We start from the raw sequence: 17,738 nt of genomic DNA on the forward strand, positions 1-17,738 counted from the left end.
AGTTTTTGTAGTAAGCCCTACTGCAAAAAATAGTAGTCAGAAATGCTTCCACCTTCATGGCTTGTGAAGCCAAAATCAACTAATGTGGATGGAAGAGAACAAGATTTATACACAGAAAGAGCACTTTCACATGCCTATGTGTGGAAAGTCAATTCCAGTTTTATATGAACCTTACAGTCAGGAGCAATAATTGGTCAGTTGCCAATATGGAAGTGCCCCTACATGACAGCTGCCTGCCTGCACAGTGTTTTATTAATAATCTCCAGCCTCAGCCTCAGCACACCTTTATGACACCTGTGAGCTACTATGAATGCTAGTGAGCTGGTGCATGTTGAGGGAGGCTAAACATACTGCACGGTTAATATATCAAACTTCTGCACCAAGATAGTCCAAATTTTGTATTTTATATAAATTGTGCCAATTAAGCAACTGTGCATATGTTTGTTTGGCATGATTTATTTTGTTTCTGTTAGTCAGGGAGGATGAGACAATTGCCTCAGGTGGTGGGAATGAGGGAGCCGTGAACTGGCGTCCCCCAGCTTGCCTCACTACCGGACCAGCCTTGTAGCTCCTGTTGCCACCTTCAAGAGGCTTCTGCAGGGCTCTCCTCCTGCACCCTGCCTTGCTCTGAGAAAGGGCCAAGGAGGGGGTCCTTCCTCAGAGTGAGGCGTTTTGAGCAAGGTGGCTGGGAGAGCATCTGTGCCACTTCGGCTTTGCCAAGAAACTGGAAGGGTGGGAAACAAAGTAGCAATGCAGTGTGCTGAGGCCTCGCTTCCTGATGTCCAAAATCCCCACTGCATCCCTCTCTGCCTTGAGATATTTTGTCAAACATTGTCCAGAGCCTTTAGACCTTTCCCCACAGCAACGATGGCTAGGGACATGTTTTTAAAAAATGAAAAGAGAGACGCTCAGGACGTTATATGCTTTGCCCATACCAATTTTGTTCCTTTGGAATATAACCAGCCTATGCTAAATATAAGAACTTGGAGTATTTAAAAGCTACACGACAGCTTTTTCAAAACTCCCAGCCTACACTTAAGCTTTGTGGATAAGGATCTAAATGCAGTTTGTCTCCTAACTATGAATATAGAAAAATAGTTAAGTAGTTTTTCTGACTTACCTTGGATTTGGATGCTGTTTGGCTGAAAAGATGGGTTTGTTAATGACTCATATGCTTTGAAATGGGTTCCTCCAAGTTGCTGGATATTGAAAGGCTGTGACATCCTTTTTTGCATCAAAGGAGGTGGAGCAGGAATTCTGCTGGGGCTCATATGATCAGGAGAAAAAGAAGCAGAAGCTGAAAATCTGAGAAATTAAGGGGGGGGGAAACACCATTATGGGTGGTCAAGTATACTGCTCCAAAGGTAACATTAGACTAACTATTTAATTCTTGATACAGTTTTTTCAGTGCCATAAAGTACAAAAAGGCTATTTTTAAGGAAGAGTAAAGTGCTAGGTTCTCAAATGCTACCACAGTAGAAAGGAACCTATAATATATAATGCACAATCACCCTATGAAATTATATTGAATCAGATATTACAGTGATGAGCCCAAAGCATATATTAGAATGGTCAGACACTCAATTTCCTCCAATTTGCATCTGATGGACTCAGGATGGGGAACTTCCTCCTCACAGAGATGTAGCTGGAATCTTCATCATACAGCTTTCACCATAAGCTGAAGACACACCTCTTTACCTTGGCCTTTGACAGTCAAGATATCTTGTTTTGTGAGACCCACCTCTTTTGTTAAATTTATACTGTCCTGTTTCATTTGGGACCATTTTACTTGTTTTATAATTGTAACCAATTTATTCATTTTTATAATTGTTTATTATATTGTTGTAACCTACCCTGGGAACTTCTGGTTGGCAGATAAGAAAACATAAATAAATGTGGGGAGAGAGGTGGTTAATAGTGCTCAACATTGACTATAGTTGGAATACAGAATCCACGAGCCTTTCCCCACAAATCTCTGTTGTTTTTGCAGACATGGGTGTAGTAAACAAGCCCTTCTATCCCTTGCATTTCCCCCCTAAATATTACAATGAGGAATCAAATTGCTTACATTTCATTTTTAAATTCTAAACCTTATATTTGGCAGTGGGGCTTGGAAATGAAAGAGACAGGCAGGGACATTCACCTGGGGTGGCCACTTATGCACAGCCACAAAATGTGTAAAATTTCCATATGTAATGTACAGCTGCAAATTTAGAAATAATTTCTATAAACTGAAATCAATTCATTTCACCATAAAGGGGAAGGCACCAGGTGACTTGCATCCCTGTTCAGTCTGCTGACCAGGGAATGCTAACTGCTGATGGACAACTTCAAGGCTCCTGCTCTTCTTTCACAGGATTCCTTATCTGTAAACCAGACTTGGTCTGGACAGCCCTCAAACAGCCCTTTACTGACCTCTGTAAAGTAAGACACATGTCCCTCCTAATCTCTCCTCCTTTCATTAGCTCAGAAGGAAAGGAAACTTCCTTACCTGCTCCTCTCTGTTAGATTGAACCCAAGGAATTGGCCCTCCCTTAAGGTATGGCCCAAAGGAGTCAGTAGGAAGGAGAAACAACATCCCCAACCTCCACAATACACATGCACACCCTCCCCCATAGCTATACATCTGCTTAACAGGTATATAGAAAATATTATATATAGTCCAGTAGGCCATTCAGACACATATTCAAAACACTGGAACAGGATTATGTAAATATCTTGTATTGCAGCCTCCATTCTCAAAACTTCCCAAGGCAGAAGTTTTCAGTTCTACAATATAGGTTTGCAGGCCTTTCAGTCCTTGAAATACTCTGGGGTTCCTTTTTTCATTTTTTTGCATTCACAGGGAAAAATTATTGATTAGCTTCCAGGGATCAAGAACAATGCACAGATGGGTGCCTTTCTTGTGTAAAGAATTCTCTGCTATTATCCTCTGGTTTGTGGGAGTGTATGTGCTGAAATTTAATCAATGAAAAATGGTTTTAACTGTCAGCCAACAACTGAGAGAAGGGGAGAAAATCCTTTAGAAACCTTTACATAAAAGCACAGTTTTAAAGATTTCAAATTGGGTTTAACACCTAAGAAAAGCCTGCAAATGATAATACAACATTTTGTACAGCCAGACAGGTCTCCTTTTTTAGTAGACTTTAGTGGTCTTTATAATGATTTATGAATCACTTCAAGAATTCCTGGCTTACTCATGTTGGTGACTATAGCATCTACTTATACCACCAGCCATCTCACAAAAGAAAAACCTGGCCTTGTTTCAGTCCAGATTTGTCCACAAATAAATCACACTGTGTTACTGGGGGAACTGCAAATTAAATTTTGTGTATGCAACAATCAATACCAGCTTGTAAACACCAGGAAACTGCCATCAGAAATTGTGGCCATGCCCTGTAGTCCATGCAAACAATCACAAGCCAGATAGTTAAAAAAAAGGAGAGAGTTCTGACTTCAAAGGCTGAGAAGATCAGATTAGGCAATCCTTTCACCCATTTGTCCATTGCCTAGACTAGAGCCTCACTGTTAAGTTAGCAATGCAGTCTGTGTGTGTGTGGTCAAGAACCTGATGAAAGGCCTCCTATAATGCCTAAGGCTCCAATCCTCACCCCACTTACATGGATGTAAGTTCCCCTAAATTCAATAGGACTTACTTCTGAGTAGACATGTTTAGGATTGTGCTGTAAGGCAGAATCATTGAGTATGTCCTTCAACATTTCACATATGAAAACAGGGACAAGTCTCTATGGAATTGCAGTTATAAACACATTAAGCAACATATAGTATTTTAATGGGCAGCTAGGTAGGAGAAAAAACGAACCAGTGCACTGACATTTTTTATTTGGACAGCAAAGAAAAAAACTTAGCCACAACCTAGATCATGTCATATTATTAAATCACAAAAATGAAAAGAAAAGCAATAAGGATGTTATATTAGGAAAAACATAACTGACCTTTAAAAGGACATATAACAAATAACAGTGAACCTTGCAAGCTTTGTCATTTGATACAGTAGTTCAGGGTTCTAGATGCTGCACTAGTATTTATGTGCTTACATTTCTCTAAAAGTGCTCCACAGGCAAGATATTTCCATTTTACATGCAGAGATTAAACTAGAGGAGGGTGTATACTGTATTTTAGTATACATGTGTACAATACATTTTTTTTAAAAGGGGGGCACTCCCCAAGTCTACTCCTAAAGCAAAAATGGGGGCATAAAAGGTCAGGGATTTTCCAGGGACAAGTACAGAAAAAGCAACATCTGGAGTTTATTATGGATCAAATGTCAGGCCAGAAAATAAGAATTAGAGCTGTGGACTCACAATTCTCCACTCTGTGCCATGTTGTCAGGCCACAATCCATCTCAGAGGCAGACTCAGAGGAAGAGCAGGCAGCACCTGGGGAGCCATTGCTCCATGTGGCCTTGTCTGACTCCTCTGGCTCAGAGGACACTACCCTCCTACTATCGGCACCAGTAGCCCTTTAAACAAACATACCACCTGTTAACCCTTGGGCCAGCTAAGCTTCAAAAGCCTTAGAAGGCCGCTTTACCAACAGCTCACTCTTTTTGGGGTTTTCTGTGAATCCTGGCTACAGAATTCTGCCTTACATCAGTGGCCCCCTACTTTGACTGGACACACACACACACACACACACCCTACCTACCTACCTACCTACCTACCTCTGAGGGAAAACAGGTTGCCCTATTCTGAGACAGAGAAATTGCAGGGAATTTCTTACTGAATTTCTTCAGGGGAGGAGAAATTATCCAACAGTTTCTTGTGGGTAGTTTTTCCCCCAAAGACTTATTTTGTTGCTGCTCTAAGTGGTTGCAGCAGCAGCAACTGTTGGCAGTAGGGTTGCCAGGTTCAAGGCCTGATCCTGATCCTGTATCTTTAGGAGAAGAGAAAGTCAGCCAAGTGCAGGTGTTCTTGCAACCCTGTAATGGGAAAAACCACAAGGTGGAATTCTCCCTTTCCTCTGCACAACTTTTAAAGATACAGAAGACCTCTTCGTTGCCAGGCCTGGCCTCCAAGAGGTCTTTTGTATCTTTAAAAGTTATGCAGGGGGAAGGGAGAATTCCACCGTGTGGTTTTTCCCATTACAGGGTTGCAAGAACACCTGCACTTGGCTGACTTTCTTTTCTCCTAAAGATACAGGATGTCTCAGGAATTGAACGTGGCAACCCTAGTTGGCAGCCTGCCTGCCATTTTGTGTCATCCACAACATCGGGGGGGGGGGAGAATGGTGCCCACCACAATGTATGGTGGAGAACATTTGGAGAAAATTCTGCTGAAGTGGCCTTTTTCTAGTGGGGTAGATGAGAAAAAAAATGTCTGAGAAATTTTGGCTCAACATTAATAGGGAAGGGCTTTGATATCAGCAGGGAGAAGTAAAAGCCCAGGCTAGGGAGCCCATGTAATCAGTTCCTGAAGAGACCACCAGCAGCCTAATTTTGCTTTTGTCGGTTTTGTTTTGTTTTAGTATTCTGGATCATATGCCACCTTGAGTGCATTGGCAGAAAGGCAGAAAGGCAGAATAGAAAGGTAGCGAATATGTAAATGGCTAAATTACAATAACGAGCAAAAATAGAATTGGCTAGATTGGGGCAGGTTCCTGACAGCACAGCAACAACAGTAACTTGCAGGAAGTGAACAATGCATGAGACAGGAAGTAAGCAACAAATACAGAAATCTAAATGCATTAAGTAAAAATTACAACCTGGAGGCAGGCAATTTAATCAGAAAACAAATGCAAGAAGATAATCCTGGGATGCAGAAACAAAGAGCAGACCCAAAACAGAACTTCCATCAAGGAACCAAGCTATACAGGATGAAGGATACTTATCACTTATAGCTTTCAAAGCCAGTGAAGGAGAAAGAAGTGGTTAGCTAATACGGACTTAAAAAGGCTTCAGGTTAGCTACTCTGAGAAACAGTTTACTAGACCAGTTAGGCTTCTGATGTTATCCAGCAGGACTCTCCCTATGTTCTTATGATGAGATAGTCTGGGTTTTTCCTATTAATGCTGAGCCAAAATGAATGCATGTCCACTAGGTATCAGGTTTCTATTAGACAAGTACTATTTGATCATCTGGTATATTGTGGAAGGTTGACCATATGCCTATTTGGAGCTGAAGTGGCAATCCTATGCCTATGTATCTGGGCACAAGACCCAATGAACAGAGTGCGACTTAATTCTAATTAAACATGCATAGGATTGCACTATCACTGTCTCCATACACTTTTGGAGTTTTTTTTTAAATATGAAATAATCTATTTGTTTGAACTCCTGGTGAATTATTAATTCTCCAAAATGTACTACACTGACTTAAAGATATTGATTATGGTCTATATCATAATATAAAAAAGTGCAGAGAAATCATGAAAAGAAGAAAGAAAAGGCAAAATGTAATTGATTAAGAAATTTATTTATTTGGTTTATATCCCTCCCTCTCTCCCAGTAGGAGCCCAGGGCAGCATAAGTATTGATGTCAGAAGCCTCCTTTGAACTCCTGTTTTTTTAAAAGGACTGCTTCTAATGTTAATTTCCCCTACTCCAGTTATTAAATTTGTCAGAGATACCCACTTCTTGATGTACGAATGGTCATGGATGAATCTGAGCCTCGAGTTCTGAGGGAGTGAAACATCACAGAACAACTCATTTTCATGTCAGTATCTGATTGAATAGAGGAAGGAAATGGTAAACTACCTCTGAATACTGCTTACCATGAAAACCCTACTCACAGGGTCGCCATAAGTTGGGATTGACTTGAAGGCAGTACAAGCAAGCAAATCTGATTGAATAAAATGTAACTTTTGAAGCATGTGAAATAGTCTGAAGGTGATTTTTTAAAAAGAAAAAAATCTCAGTTTATTTTGCATAAGTAGCTTCTTACGTGAAAATGAGGCAGAAAGGCTTTTATTTATTTATTTATTTAATATATTTATAACCCGCTCTATTTCAGAAGAATTCAGAGCGGCGAACAGAAACTACAGTTACACATACAGATTAAGATAACATAATAAAAACATAGTTATATAATTAGTACGACGACAGATTAAAATTTCTAAAACAATCTATACATTACAATTAAAAGCTTGGTGAAATAAAAACGTTTTGACCTGATGGCGAAAAACTGCAAGTGAGGGGGAGAAACGTACCTCCATTGGTAGGGCATTCCAAAGTGTAGGGGCAACCACCGAAAAAGCTTTGTTTCTAGTACCCATCTGGTGGATTTGGGAGAATGGAGGGATCATAAGACCAGGGTCTGTAGAGGATCTCAGGAGCCGAGAGGGTTCATAAAAGGAAATACGATTTGACAAATAAAGAGGGCCCAAGCCATGTAAGGCTTTAAAAGTTAACATTAGTACCTTGAAGTGAGCCCGGTAGCGAATTGGTAGCCAGTGTAGCTGTTGTAAGAGTGGGGCTGTATGGGCTCGTAAGCCAGCTCCTGTTAGCATTCTGGCAGCTGCCCTTTGAACCAATTTAAGCTGCCGGGCTGTTTTCAAGGGAAGTCCTGTATAGAGCGTGTTGCAATAGTCCAACCGGGATGTAACCAAGGCATGCGTTACTTTTGTTAGGTCAGAAATCTCCAGAAACGGGCGCAGTTGGCAGACCAGTTTTAGCTGGGCAAAGGCACTTCTGGATACCGCCAAAACCTGGGCTTCCAAGGTCAAGGCCGAATCCAGAAGTACACCCAAACTGCGAACCTGGGTCTTCAGGGGGAGTGTAACCCCATCCAACACTGGTAAGTTCCCTATTTCCAGATCAGTCTTTTGACTAACTAGAAGCACTTCTGTTTTGTCTGGATTTAGTTTCAGCTTATTCAGCTTCATCCAGTTCATCACTGCAGTCAGGCACTGGTTTAGGGGCTGGACAGCTTCTTTAGCATCTGGAGGAAAGGAGAAATAAAGCTGAGTGTCATCAGCATATTGATGGTATCGAACTCCAAACCTCTGGATGACCTCTCCCAGCGGCTTCATATAGATGTTAAATAATATCGGAGATAACACTGAACCCTGAGGGACTCCGCACAGTAGCGGCCAAGGGTCCGAACAGAAGTCACCGAGTTAAACTCTCTGTGTTCTACCTTCCAGGAAGGAGCGGAGCCATTGCAAAATGGTACCTCGTAATCCCATCCCGGAGAGGCGGTCCAAGAGAATACTATGATCAATGGTGTCAAAGGCCGCTGAGAGATCAAGAAGGACCAACAGGGACACACTCCCCCTGTCTAGTTCCCTATGAAGGTCATCCACTAAAGCAACCAAAGCCGTTTCAGTCCCATGACCAGGCCTGAAACCAGACTGGAAAGGGTCATAATAGTATCTTTTCTCCAGAAAACACTGGAGTTGGGTGGCAACTACTCGTTCAATGATTTTACTTAAAAATGGTAAATTGGAAACTGGGCGGTAGCTATCTAAACAGGAAGGGTTCAAAGAGGGTTTTTTCAATAAAGGTCTTACAATGGCCTCTTTTAAACATCCGGGGAGATGGCCTTGTTGGAGAGAGGCGTTGATCACCCCGCAGGCCCAATTGGCCAGTCCTTTTCTGGACTGTTTTATGATCCAGGAAGGACAAGGGTCGAGTGAACAGGTAGTAGGTCTCATCCCACCGAGAAGCTTATCAATATCATCAGGGTGAACAAGCTGAAAAGAATCCAATTCAATAAGACAGACAGAATCCGAGAGTACATCCGTAGAAATTGCAACGATATTGGCATCTAAGTCGGAGCGAATTTGAGCAACCTTGTTGTCAAAGTAAGAAGCAAATTCCTGGCAGCGAATGAGTGAGTGGTCAGCATTGGCCTCATGATGGTCAGAATTGAGTAAGCCTTTGACCACCCAATATAGTTCTGTTGGTTGGTTGTCAGCTAACGAGATGGCAACCGAAAAAAAAGTTCTTTGCTTTTAATCTCAAAAGCAGCATATGTGATCTGGGAAGGACAAACATTGGTTGGAGTTCCCAGAAGCTTGCATGTGGACACCCATCTCACCATTTAATTGTTGAATTGCAAGCCAGTATGGCCAGTAGTCAGGGGATAATTAGAGCTGGAGTCCAAGAACATCTGGAAGGCCAAAAGCTTCTCAGCCCTGATTTACACATTGCCAAAGCACACTTCTGCAGCCAGCTTAGGTACCTTGTATCTGAATGGCAAGGAAATGTTAGAGAATTATCTCCCTATTGTAGTGAGGGCATACTCTGTACTACTCGAGATCCAGAACAATGCACAGAATAGTTGGTTTTCTTCAAGTGTGTATCTGCTTAAGTTTATATCACTCCTCCCAACACTTTACCTGCCACAAGAAAACAATCTTTTCAAAATAGTCTGCTATACTAAAGTCCTACAAAAGATATCAGAAATAGAAGAAACTCCAATTTTACAAGCACAACCAGAAAAAGTGACAGTTCTTCATTATACTTCTAGGCAAGAAGAGGGTGGTTTATAGATTCCTTGGAAGAGTTTCCTTCTGTACCTCAACTCACAGCAAGATTTATTTATTGATTGCTATGATGGAAAGCCTCCAGAGTCTGCCTTCTCTGTTTCAGCCTCTGCTCTTCAGATTTGCTCCTCTCTTCCAGAGAGCCTTTATTGCCTGTTTATATATTTCTGGCAAGTACAGCGGAACTATGATAACTATGCTTGGTGTTTCCAAGGCTGATCACCACCCTCTGAGTTTTCTTCCCTTGTTCTATGGGAGACGGATTTCATCTTCTCTGAGTGCCCTGGTTGGACAATCATAGAAATGTTCCCACAGATAAAAAGAATATTTCTCCTTTCAGAGTCTTGTCTACAAGTAAGTTAATGCCTCAGAGAGCTAATTAGGAGACTGGATTTCCTAATGCCCCTCTCTCTTTTTAATGAAAAGCAGTGGCAGAGGAGGAAGAGGAGGAGGAGGAAGGTATTTAACCCTTTATCCTGTACCATTTGCTAGATAACCATGGTCCTGGCTGGTGCCCTGTGATGATACAAATAAAATTATTCATCCTATGGGGCAACCAACAGCCAGGGAATGACATTTTTATCAGGCAAATTGCTTGGTGAGGGGGAGGTTAAACATCCCTTTAACTCAGGGGTTACTGTTTTTTTTAGGCTTGAGAATTAATTATACTATAAGCTGCTATACGCCTCTACAAGATAAAAAGGCAGAACAGAAATGTGCCAAATAAGTAAAATACAGTTTTTAAATGAATAAAACAATTTCCTCTTCAGCCCTTTTGCTCTCATCAAACTGGCAGCCTCTTATGGTTGCATTTCACTGAAACAGTAACATCATCAATAATAACAAAAACTATGTTTGAAAGCTCGAGCCACAGAGTCTCCTGCATAACATGTAGTTTGGCCGTTAAACTCAGGTTGCAGCAGAATACAATGAAAGTAAATTCGATACTAACTTGTTCGTAAGTATATGAGGAAAGAGAAGTATGAGGGATTTGCACAGTTTCACTTTTGTAAATATAAAACCTCTAATAGAAAAGGGCAACATCAACAGCTAAAAGCCTTGTGTTCTTGACAACTGAACCTATATTGGAACAAGGAATAATATATACCAAGAACTGAATACTGGACCATAAAACTGCTGGTACTTTGAAATGAGAAAATAGCATTTTTCTCCATTCTCTCTTTTTCAAAGAGAATTGTGACATTAAAAATGGTATTAGGGGGAAAAAATCATTTTGATAGTTTGCTTTGAGCCAGGCCCAAATTTTGATTTATTGATAATCTCTTTTTCAGTGTGCCATTTTTGGTGACAGACCAAAATAACACACAATAATAAACAGAATAATAATAATAATAAACAGAAAATAAACAGAAAAGAGAGATCCCTGACAAATCACCGGGCCCGGATGGCATCCACCCGAGAGTTCTCAAAGAACTCAAATGTGAAATTGCTGATCTGCTAACTAAAATATGTAACTTGTCCCTCGGGTCCTCCTCCGTGCCTGAGGACTGGAAAGTGGCAAATGTAACGCCAATCTTCAAAAAGGGATCCAGAGGGGATCCCGGAAATTACAGGCCAGTTAGCTTAACTTCTGTCCCTGGAAAACTGGTAGAAAGTATGATTAAAGCTAGATTAACTAAGCACATAGAAGAACAAGCCTTGCTGAAGCAGAGCCAGCATGGCTTCTGCAAGGGAAAGTCCTGTCTCAGTAACCTATTAGAATTCTTTGAGAGTGTCAACAAGCATATAGATAGAGGTGATCCAGTGGACATAGTGTACTTAGACTTTCAAAAAGCGTTTGACAAGGTACCTCACCAAAGGCTTCTGAGGAAGCTTAGCAGTCATGGAATAAGAGGAGAGGTCCTCTTGTGGATAAGGAATTGGTTAAGAAGCAGAAAGCAGAGAGTAGGAATAAATGGACAGTTCTCCCAGTGGAGGGCTGTAGAAAGTGGAGTCCCTCAAGGATCTGTACTTTTCAACTTGTTCATTAATGACCTAGAATTAGGAGTGAGCAGTGAAGTGGCCAAGTTTGCTGATGACACTAAATTGTTCAGGGTTGTTAAAACAAAGAAGGATTGCGAAGAGCTCCAAAAAGACCTCTCCAAACTGAGTGAATGGGCGGAAAAATGGCAAATGCAATTCAATATAAATAAGTGTAAAATTATGCATATTGGAGCAAAAATTCTGAATTTCACATATACGCTCATGGGGTCTGAACTGGCGGTGACCGACCAGGAGAGAGACCTCGGGGTTGTAGTGGACAGCATGATGAAAATGTCAAGCCAGTGTGCGGCAGCTGTGAAAAAGGCAAATTCCATGCTAGGGATAATTAGGAAAGGTAGTGAAAATAAAACAGCCGATATCATCATGCCGTTGTATAAATCTATGGTGTGGCCGCATTTGGAATACTGTGTACAGTTCTGGTCAGTTCAGCATTTGGGGCTTTTTAGTTTATAGAAAAGACGGGTCAGAGGAGACATGATAGAATTGTATAAAATTATGCATGGCATTGAGAAAGTGGATAGAGAAAAGTTCTTCTCCCTCTCTCATAACAATAGAACTCGTGGACATTCAAAGAAGCTGAATGTTGGAAGATTCAGGACAGACAAAAGGAAGTACTTCTTTACTCAGCGCATAGTTAAACTATGGAATTTGCTCCCACAAGATGCAGTAATGGCCACCAGCTTGGATGGCTTTAAAAGAAGATTAGACAAATTCATGGAGGACAGGGCTATCAATGGCTACTAGCCATGATGGCTGTGCTCTGCCACCCTAGTCAGAGGCAGCATGCTTCTGAAAACCAGTTGCCGGAAGCCTCAGGAGGGGAGAGTGTTCTTGCACTCGGGTCCTGCTTGCGGGCTTCCCCCAGGCACCTGGTTGGCCACTGTGAGAACAGGATGCTGGACTAGATGGGCCACTGGCCTGATCCAGCAGGCTCTTCTTATGTTCTTATGTTCTTATCCCACCTCTTCACACCCAAACTTCCCAAACTCTCCAGCCACAGGAGGAAATTGCTATATTGATCCTAGAACCATATTGTAATGAGGTTTTGACTATACATTTTCTTACCACATCTCAATCATCTTCACACAATTTGTAAGAAACACTGTAAGTGGCTTGTTTCATGAATCCACCCTTCTCTACACAACTTGAGAATAAGAAAAGATTAGCACTCCACTTCTAGGACTAGTTATATACAAATAAAAAAGGAACTAATCTTCCTCCAATAATAAGTCATGTTCATGTTTGAACATATTCCTCACAGTGTACCATATCCATATCAAACATGTCCAGATTTTCAGTCTTTTTTATTTTATATTTTTCTGCTTTTGCATATATGTACCATCTGAACATAACCACCATATTCTATTAATCCCTTTCGGCGGGGTGTGTGTGTGTGTGTGCAGACGTGTGTGCAGACATGTGTGTGTGTACGGCACACTTCTGACAACCTCTGCTACTTCTCAGTTCATCTTTTTCTTTCATTTTTCTTTGAACATATTAAATAACTGAAAGCATTACTATGAGTTTAAGGATGTGGCTAAATATGGTACACGGGGATTTATGATTAGGATTTCCCCCTTTAAAAATATTATACCCCCCCAACACACACATCTTATCAGAACCATAGTGCTGGGAAAGGTTTTTTACTCGTTAACCCCCACCCCCGATACAGTTCTCCTGAATAATGCAGACTCCCACCATAAGCTCCTAAGGGGAAAACTTACATAAAATGCAGGGTATGGCTCCTTTTAAAAATGTCTTGTGCTGTGTTGATTTTATTTATTTATATTTATTATTTATTTAATTAAGCTTATATACCGCCCGACTAGCAACAGCTCTCTGGGCGGTGAACATTAAAAATACAATAAAAATAACACAAAACTGTACACAAAACTGTACAGTCTAAAATCAAAATATAATAATTTAGAATTAACATGAATTAAAATGCCTCAGAGAAGAGAAAGGTTTTAACCTGGCGCCGAAAAGATGATAGTGTCGACGCCAGGCGCACCTCCTCAGAAAAACCATTCCATAGTTCGGGGGCCACCACTGAGAAGGCCCTAGATCTTGTCACCACTCTCCGGGCTTCCCTATGAGTCAGAACCCGGAGGAGGGCCTTCGTAGTAGACCATAGTGTACGGGCCGGTTCATATCGGGAGAGGCGTTCCGACAGATATCGTGGTCCCGTGCCATATAAGGCTTTATAGGTAAGTACCAACACTTTGAATCTGGCCCGGAAGCATATTGGAAGCCAGTGCAAATGGGCTAGCACAGGTGTTATATGCTCAGACCGCTTAGTTCTTGTTAGCAGTCTGGCCGCCGCATTTTGCACTAGCTGTAGCTTCCGAATCGTCTTCAAAGGTAGCCCTACGTAAATCGCATTGCAGTAGTCCAGACGCGAGGTTACCATAGCATGTACCACTGATGAGAGGTCCTCCTTACTCAGATAGGGACGTAGCTGGGCTACCAACCGAAGTTGGTAGAACGCATTCTGGGCCACCAAGGCTACATGAGCCTCAAGTGTGAGGGAAGAGTCTAAGATGACTCCCAGACTACGCACCTGTTCCTTTAGGGGGAGTGTAACCCCATCCAGGACAGGGTATATATCCACCATCCGATCAGAGAAACCATCCACCAACAGCATCTCAGTCTTGTCAGGATTGACTCTCAGTTTGTTAGTTCTCATCCAGTCCATTGTCGCAGCCAGGCAACAGTTCAGCACGTCGACTGCCTCACCTGAAGAAGATGTAAAGGAGAAGTAGAGCTGCGTGTCATCAGCATACTGATGACAACGCACTCCAAAACTCCTGATGACCGCCCCCAGCGACTTCATATAAATGTTAAAAAGCATGGGAGACAGAACCGAACTCTGCGGGACCCCACACTGGAGAACCCACGGTGTCGAGCAATGTTCCCCAAGCACTATCTTCTGGAGACGACCCGCTAAGTAGGAGCAGAACCACTGCCAAGCAGTGCCTTCAACTCCCAATTCCGCAAGCCTCTCCAGAAGGATACCATGGTCGATGGTATCAAAAGCCGCTGAGAGGTCAAGGAGAATCCCTCCCTCTGTCTCTCCCTCTGTCTCTCTCCCGACATAGGTCATCAAACAGGGCGACCAAGGCAGTCTCAGTGCCAAAACCAGGCCTGAACCCCGATTGAAATGGATCTAGATAATCGGTTTCATCCAATAGCGCCTGGAGCTGGTCAGCAACCACACGTTCCAGGATCTTGCCCAGGAACGGAACATTGGCTACTGGTCTGTAGCTGCTGACATCCTCTGGGTCCAAGGAAGGTTTTTTCAGGAGTGGTCTCACTGCCGCCTCTTTCAGACAGCCAGGGACCACTCCCTCTCGTAAAGAGGCATTAATCACTTCCTTGGCCCAGCCAACTGTTCCTTCCTTGCTAGTTTTAATTAGCCAAGAGGGGCAAGGATCCAGTACCCAAGTGGTCGCACGAACCTGTCCAAGCACCTTGTCCACGTCCTCGAACTGAACCAACTGAAACTCATCCAACAAAACATGACAAGACTGTGCTCCGGACACCTCAGTAGGATTAACTGCTATTAAATAGGAGTCTAAGTCCCGGCGAATGCATGAGATCTTATGCTGGAAGTGTTCAGCAAATTTATTACATCGAGCTACCGATGTATCTGCCGTATCTTGTAGGCCTGGATGAAGTAGGCCACGAACCACTTTAAAAAGCTCCCGTGGGCGTGAGAGAGATGACTGAATAGTGGCGGTGAAATGTTGTTTTTTTGCCGCCCTCACCGCTCCTACATAGAGCTTAGTAGAAGCACGAACCAGCTCATAATTGCATTCGTCGAGAGTTCATCTCCATCTCCGCTCAAGCCGCCTCCTGTCTTGTTTCATCGCTCTCAGCTCCGGAGTATACCAAGGAGCTGTATGAGCTCTACATAGGAGAGGGCGCGCAGGAGCGATCGTGTCAACAGCCCGGGTCATCTCTGTATTCCACAGATCGACCAGGGCTTCGACAGGAGCGCCAGTCTTATCAGCCGGAAAAACCCCCAGAGCCTTTTGAAAACCTTCAGAATTCATTAGTCTCCGGGGGCGGACCAATTTAATAGGTCCCCCACCCTTGCAGAGGGAAAAGGCTACTGAAAGTCTAAACTTCAGCAAGCAATGATCTGTCCATGACAACGGGAGAGATGTAAAACTCCCCACATCCAGATCACTATCCCCATGTCCAGTAGCAAAGACCAGGTCAAGAGTATGCCCCGATGTATGTGTTGGGCCACTAACATATTGAGACAGCCCCATGGTTGATTTTCATCACGAGAAGGGCACTGAGGAAAGAGTTAATCTCCTCCTTAAAGCACCATTGGCTTAATTGTAATTGGAGCCCTCCATGGCTATAAATTTCTATTTTTTAATATTAAAAACATATTTATTTATTATATTTATATCCTGCCCTTCCTCCCAGTAGGAGCCTAGGGCAGCAAACTAAAGCACTAAAAACACTCTAAAACATCATGAACACAAACTCTAAAATATATTAAAAGAAAATATCCTTAAGAACATATTAAAACAAAACATCTTTTTTTTAAAAAAAAGCTTTAAAATCATATTAAAAAGTAATTCCAACACAGATGCAGACTGGGATAAGGTCTCTACTTAAAAGGCTTGTTGAAAGAACAAGGGCTTCAGTAGGCGCCAAAAAGATAACAGAGATGGTGCCTGTCTAATATTTAAGGGGAGGGAATTCCAAAAGGTAGGTGCCACTACACTAAATGTTCGCTTCCAATGTTGTGTGGAACAGACCTCCTGATAAGGTGGTATCCGCAGGAGGCCCTCACCTGCAGAGCACAGTGATTGACTGGGTATATAAAGGGTATCCTGCTCCCAAGCTGTATAGGGCTTTGTACACCAAAACTAGAACCTTGAATTTAGCCCAGTAGCTAATAGGCAGCCAGTGCAATTTATTCAGCAACAGGGTGACATGTTGGCAATACCCAGCCCCAGTGAGCAGTCTCACCACTGCATTTTGCACCAGCTGCAGCTTCCAGACCAACCTCAAGGGCAGCCCCACATAGAGTGCATTACAGTAATTCAGCCTGGAGGTTACCAGTGAATAAACAATAGTGGTCAGGTTATCCCTGTCCAGAAACAGCCACAGCTGTCTTACCAGTCAAAGCTGGTAAAAGGTACTCCTAGCCACTGAGTGACTTGGGCCTCTGGCAACAAAGACGGATCTAGGAGCACCCCAGACTGTGGACCTGCTCTTTCAGAGAGAGCATGTCCCCATCCAAAGCAGGCAACTGACCAATTATTCAAACTAAGGAACCACCAATCCACAATCCCTCAGTCTTGCTAGGATTCAGAGTCAGTTTATTGGCCTTCATCCAGCTCACCACTGAGTCCAGGCACCAGTCCAGGGCTTGCACAGCCTCTCCCAATTCAGATGTTATAGAGAAATAGAGCTGGGTATCATCAGCAAACCGCTGGCACCTCACTCCAAATCTCCCAAGGGCTTCAAATACATGTTAAACAGCATGGAGGACAAGATGTTACATACATTGTAATCATGGATCACTCACATCACATCTAATTTGAACCTAAGGGTTTGCTACAATATTGGTGCATGTGCAACCCCAATCCTGAAAGGATGAACTTTTATATATAGCAAGTAAATCAAAGTAGAGTGCAGTGAAGGAGGAATAAAATCCAGTGAACTGCAACAGAGGAGCTCTGGTCTAGACATGTTCCTAGGGCTATTTCATGTATACTACAAAGATTTATTTATTTATTTATTTTATTAAGCTTATATACCGCCCGACTAGCAACAGCTCTCTGGGCGGTGAACATTAAAAATACAATAAAAATAACACAATACAGTATATCACAATACAAAACTGTACAAAAAACTGTACAGTCTAACTGTACAGATTCTCAACTGTTCAATGTTATAAACACAGTAATACCTCAATTAACAAAGTAGATGCATTTCTGGACATTACTTCTTTAACAGAAACTTTGATATCAGAGATAGGAATAACATGGAAAGAATAGGGATAGTTTCCTACACCTGCTCACAGATGGTGGGGGCAGCTTCAACAGGGACTTAAAAAGGTGCCTACCTGACACCCTCCTCTTCCTCTGAATCATATTGGACCCTTCCCTCCCCAGCCCTGGGAGAAAGCAAGAGATCTCTTTAATGTGAAGCAAACACACAGGTTTGTCAGTTTCACCCTAGCAAGGCAAAGGCACAGGCTTATCAGTTTATTGATAGCAAAGCAAAGGTACATACTAGTCAGTTTCACCTTAAAGCAAA

At 42.4% G+C, this 17,738-nt stretch overlaps 1 protein-coding gene across 5 annotated transcripts in view; it reads right to left on the minus strand.

The window, feature by feature from the left end:
- Positions 1–17,738, minus strand: part of GLIS3 (GLIS family zinc finger 3) — a 289,006-nt gene that overhangs the window by 21,001 nt on the left and 250,267 nt on the right. For all 5 annotated transcript variants that reach the window (XM_061629198.1, XM_061629168.1, XM_061629178.1 and 2 more), the window contains one exon: positions 1,121–1,305. In XM_061629198.1, the coding sequence (XP_061485182.1) occupies positions 1,121–1,305 (185 nt within the window). The remainder of the gene's footprint in view (positions 1–1,120; positions 1,306–17,738) is intronic.

The sequence above is a fragment of the Rhineura floridana genome, chromosome 1, assembly GCF_030035675.1.
Source record: "Rhineura floridana isolate rRhiFlo1 chromosome 1, rRhiFlo1.hap2, whole genome shotgun sequence".
NCBI lineage: Eukaryota > Metazoa > Chordata > Lepidosauria > Squamata > Rhineuridae > Rhineura > Rhineura floridana.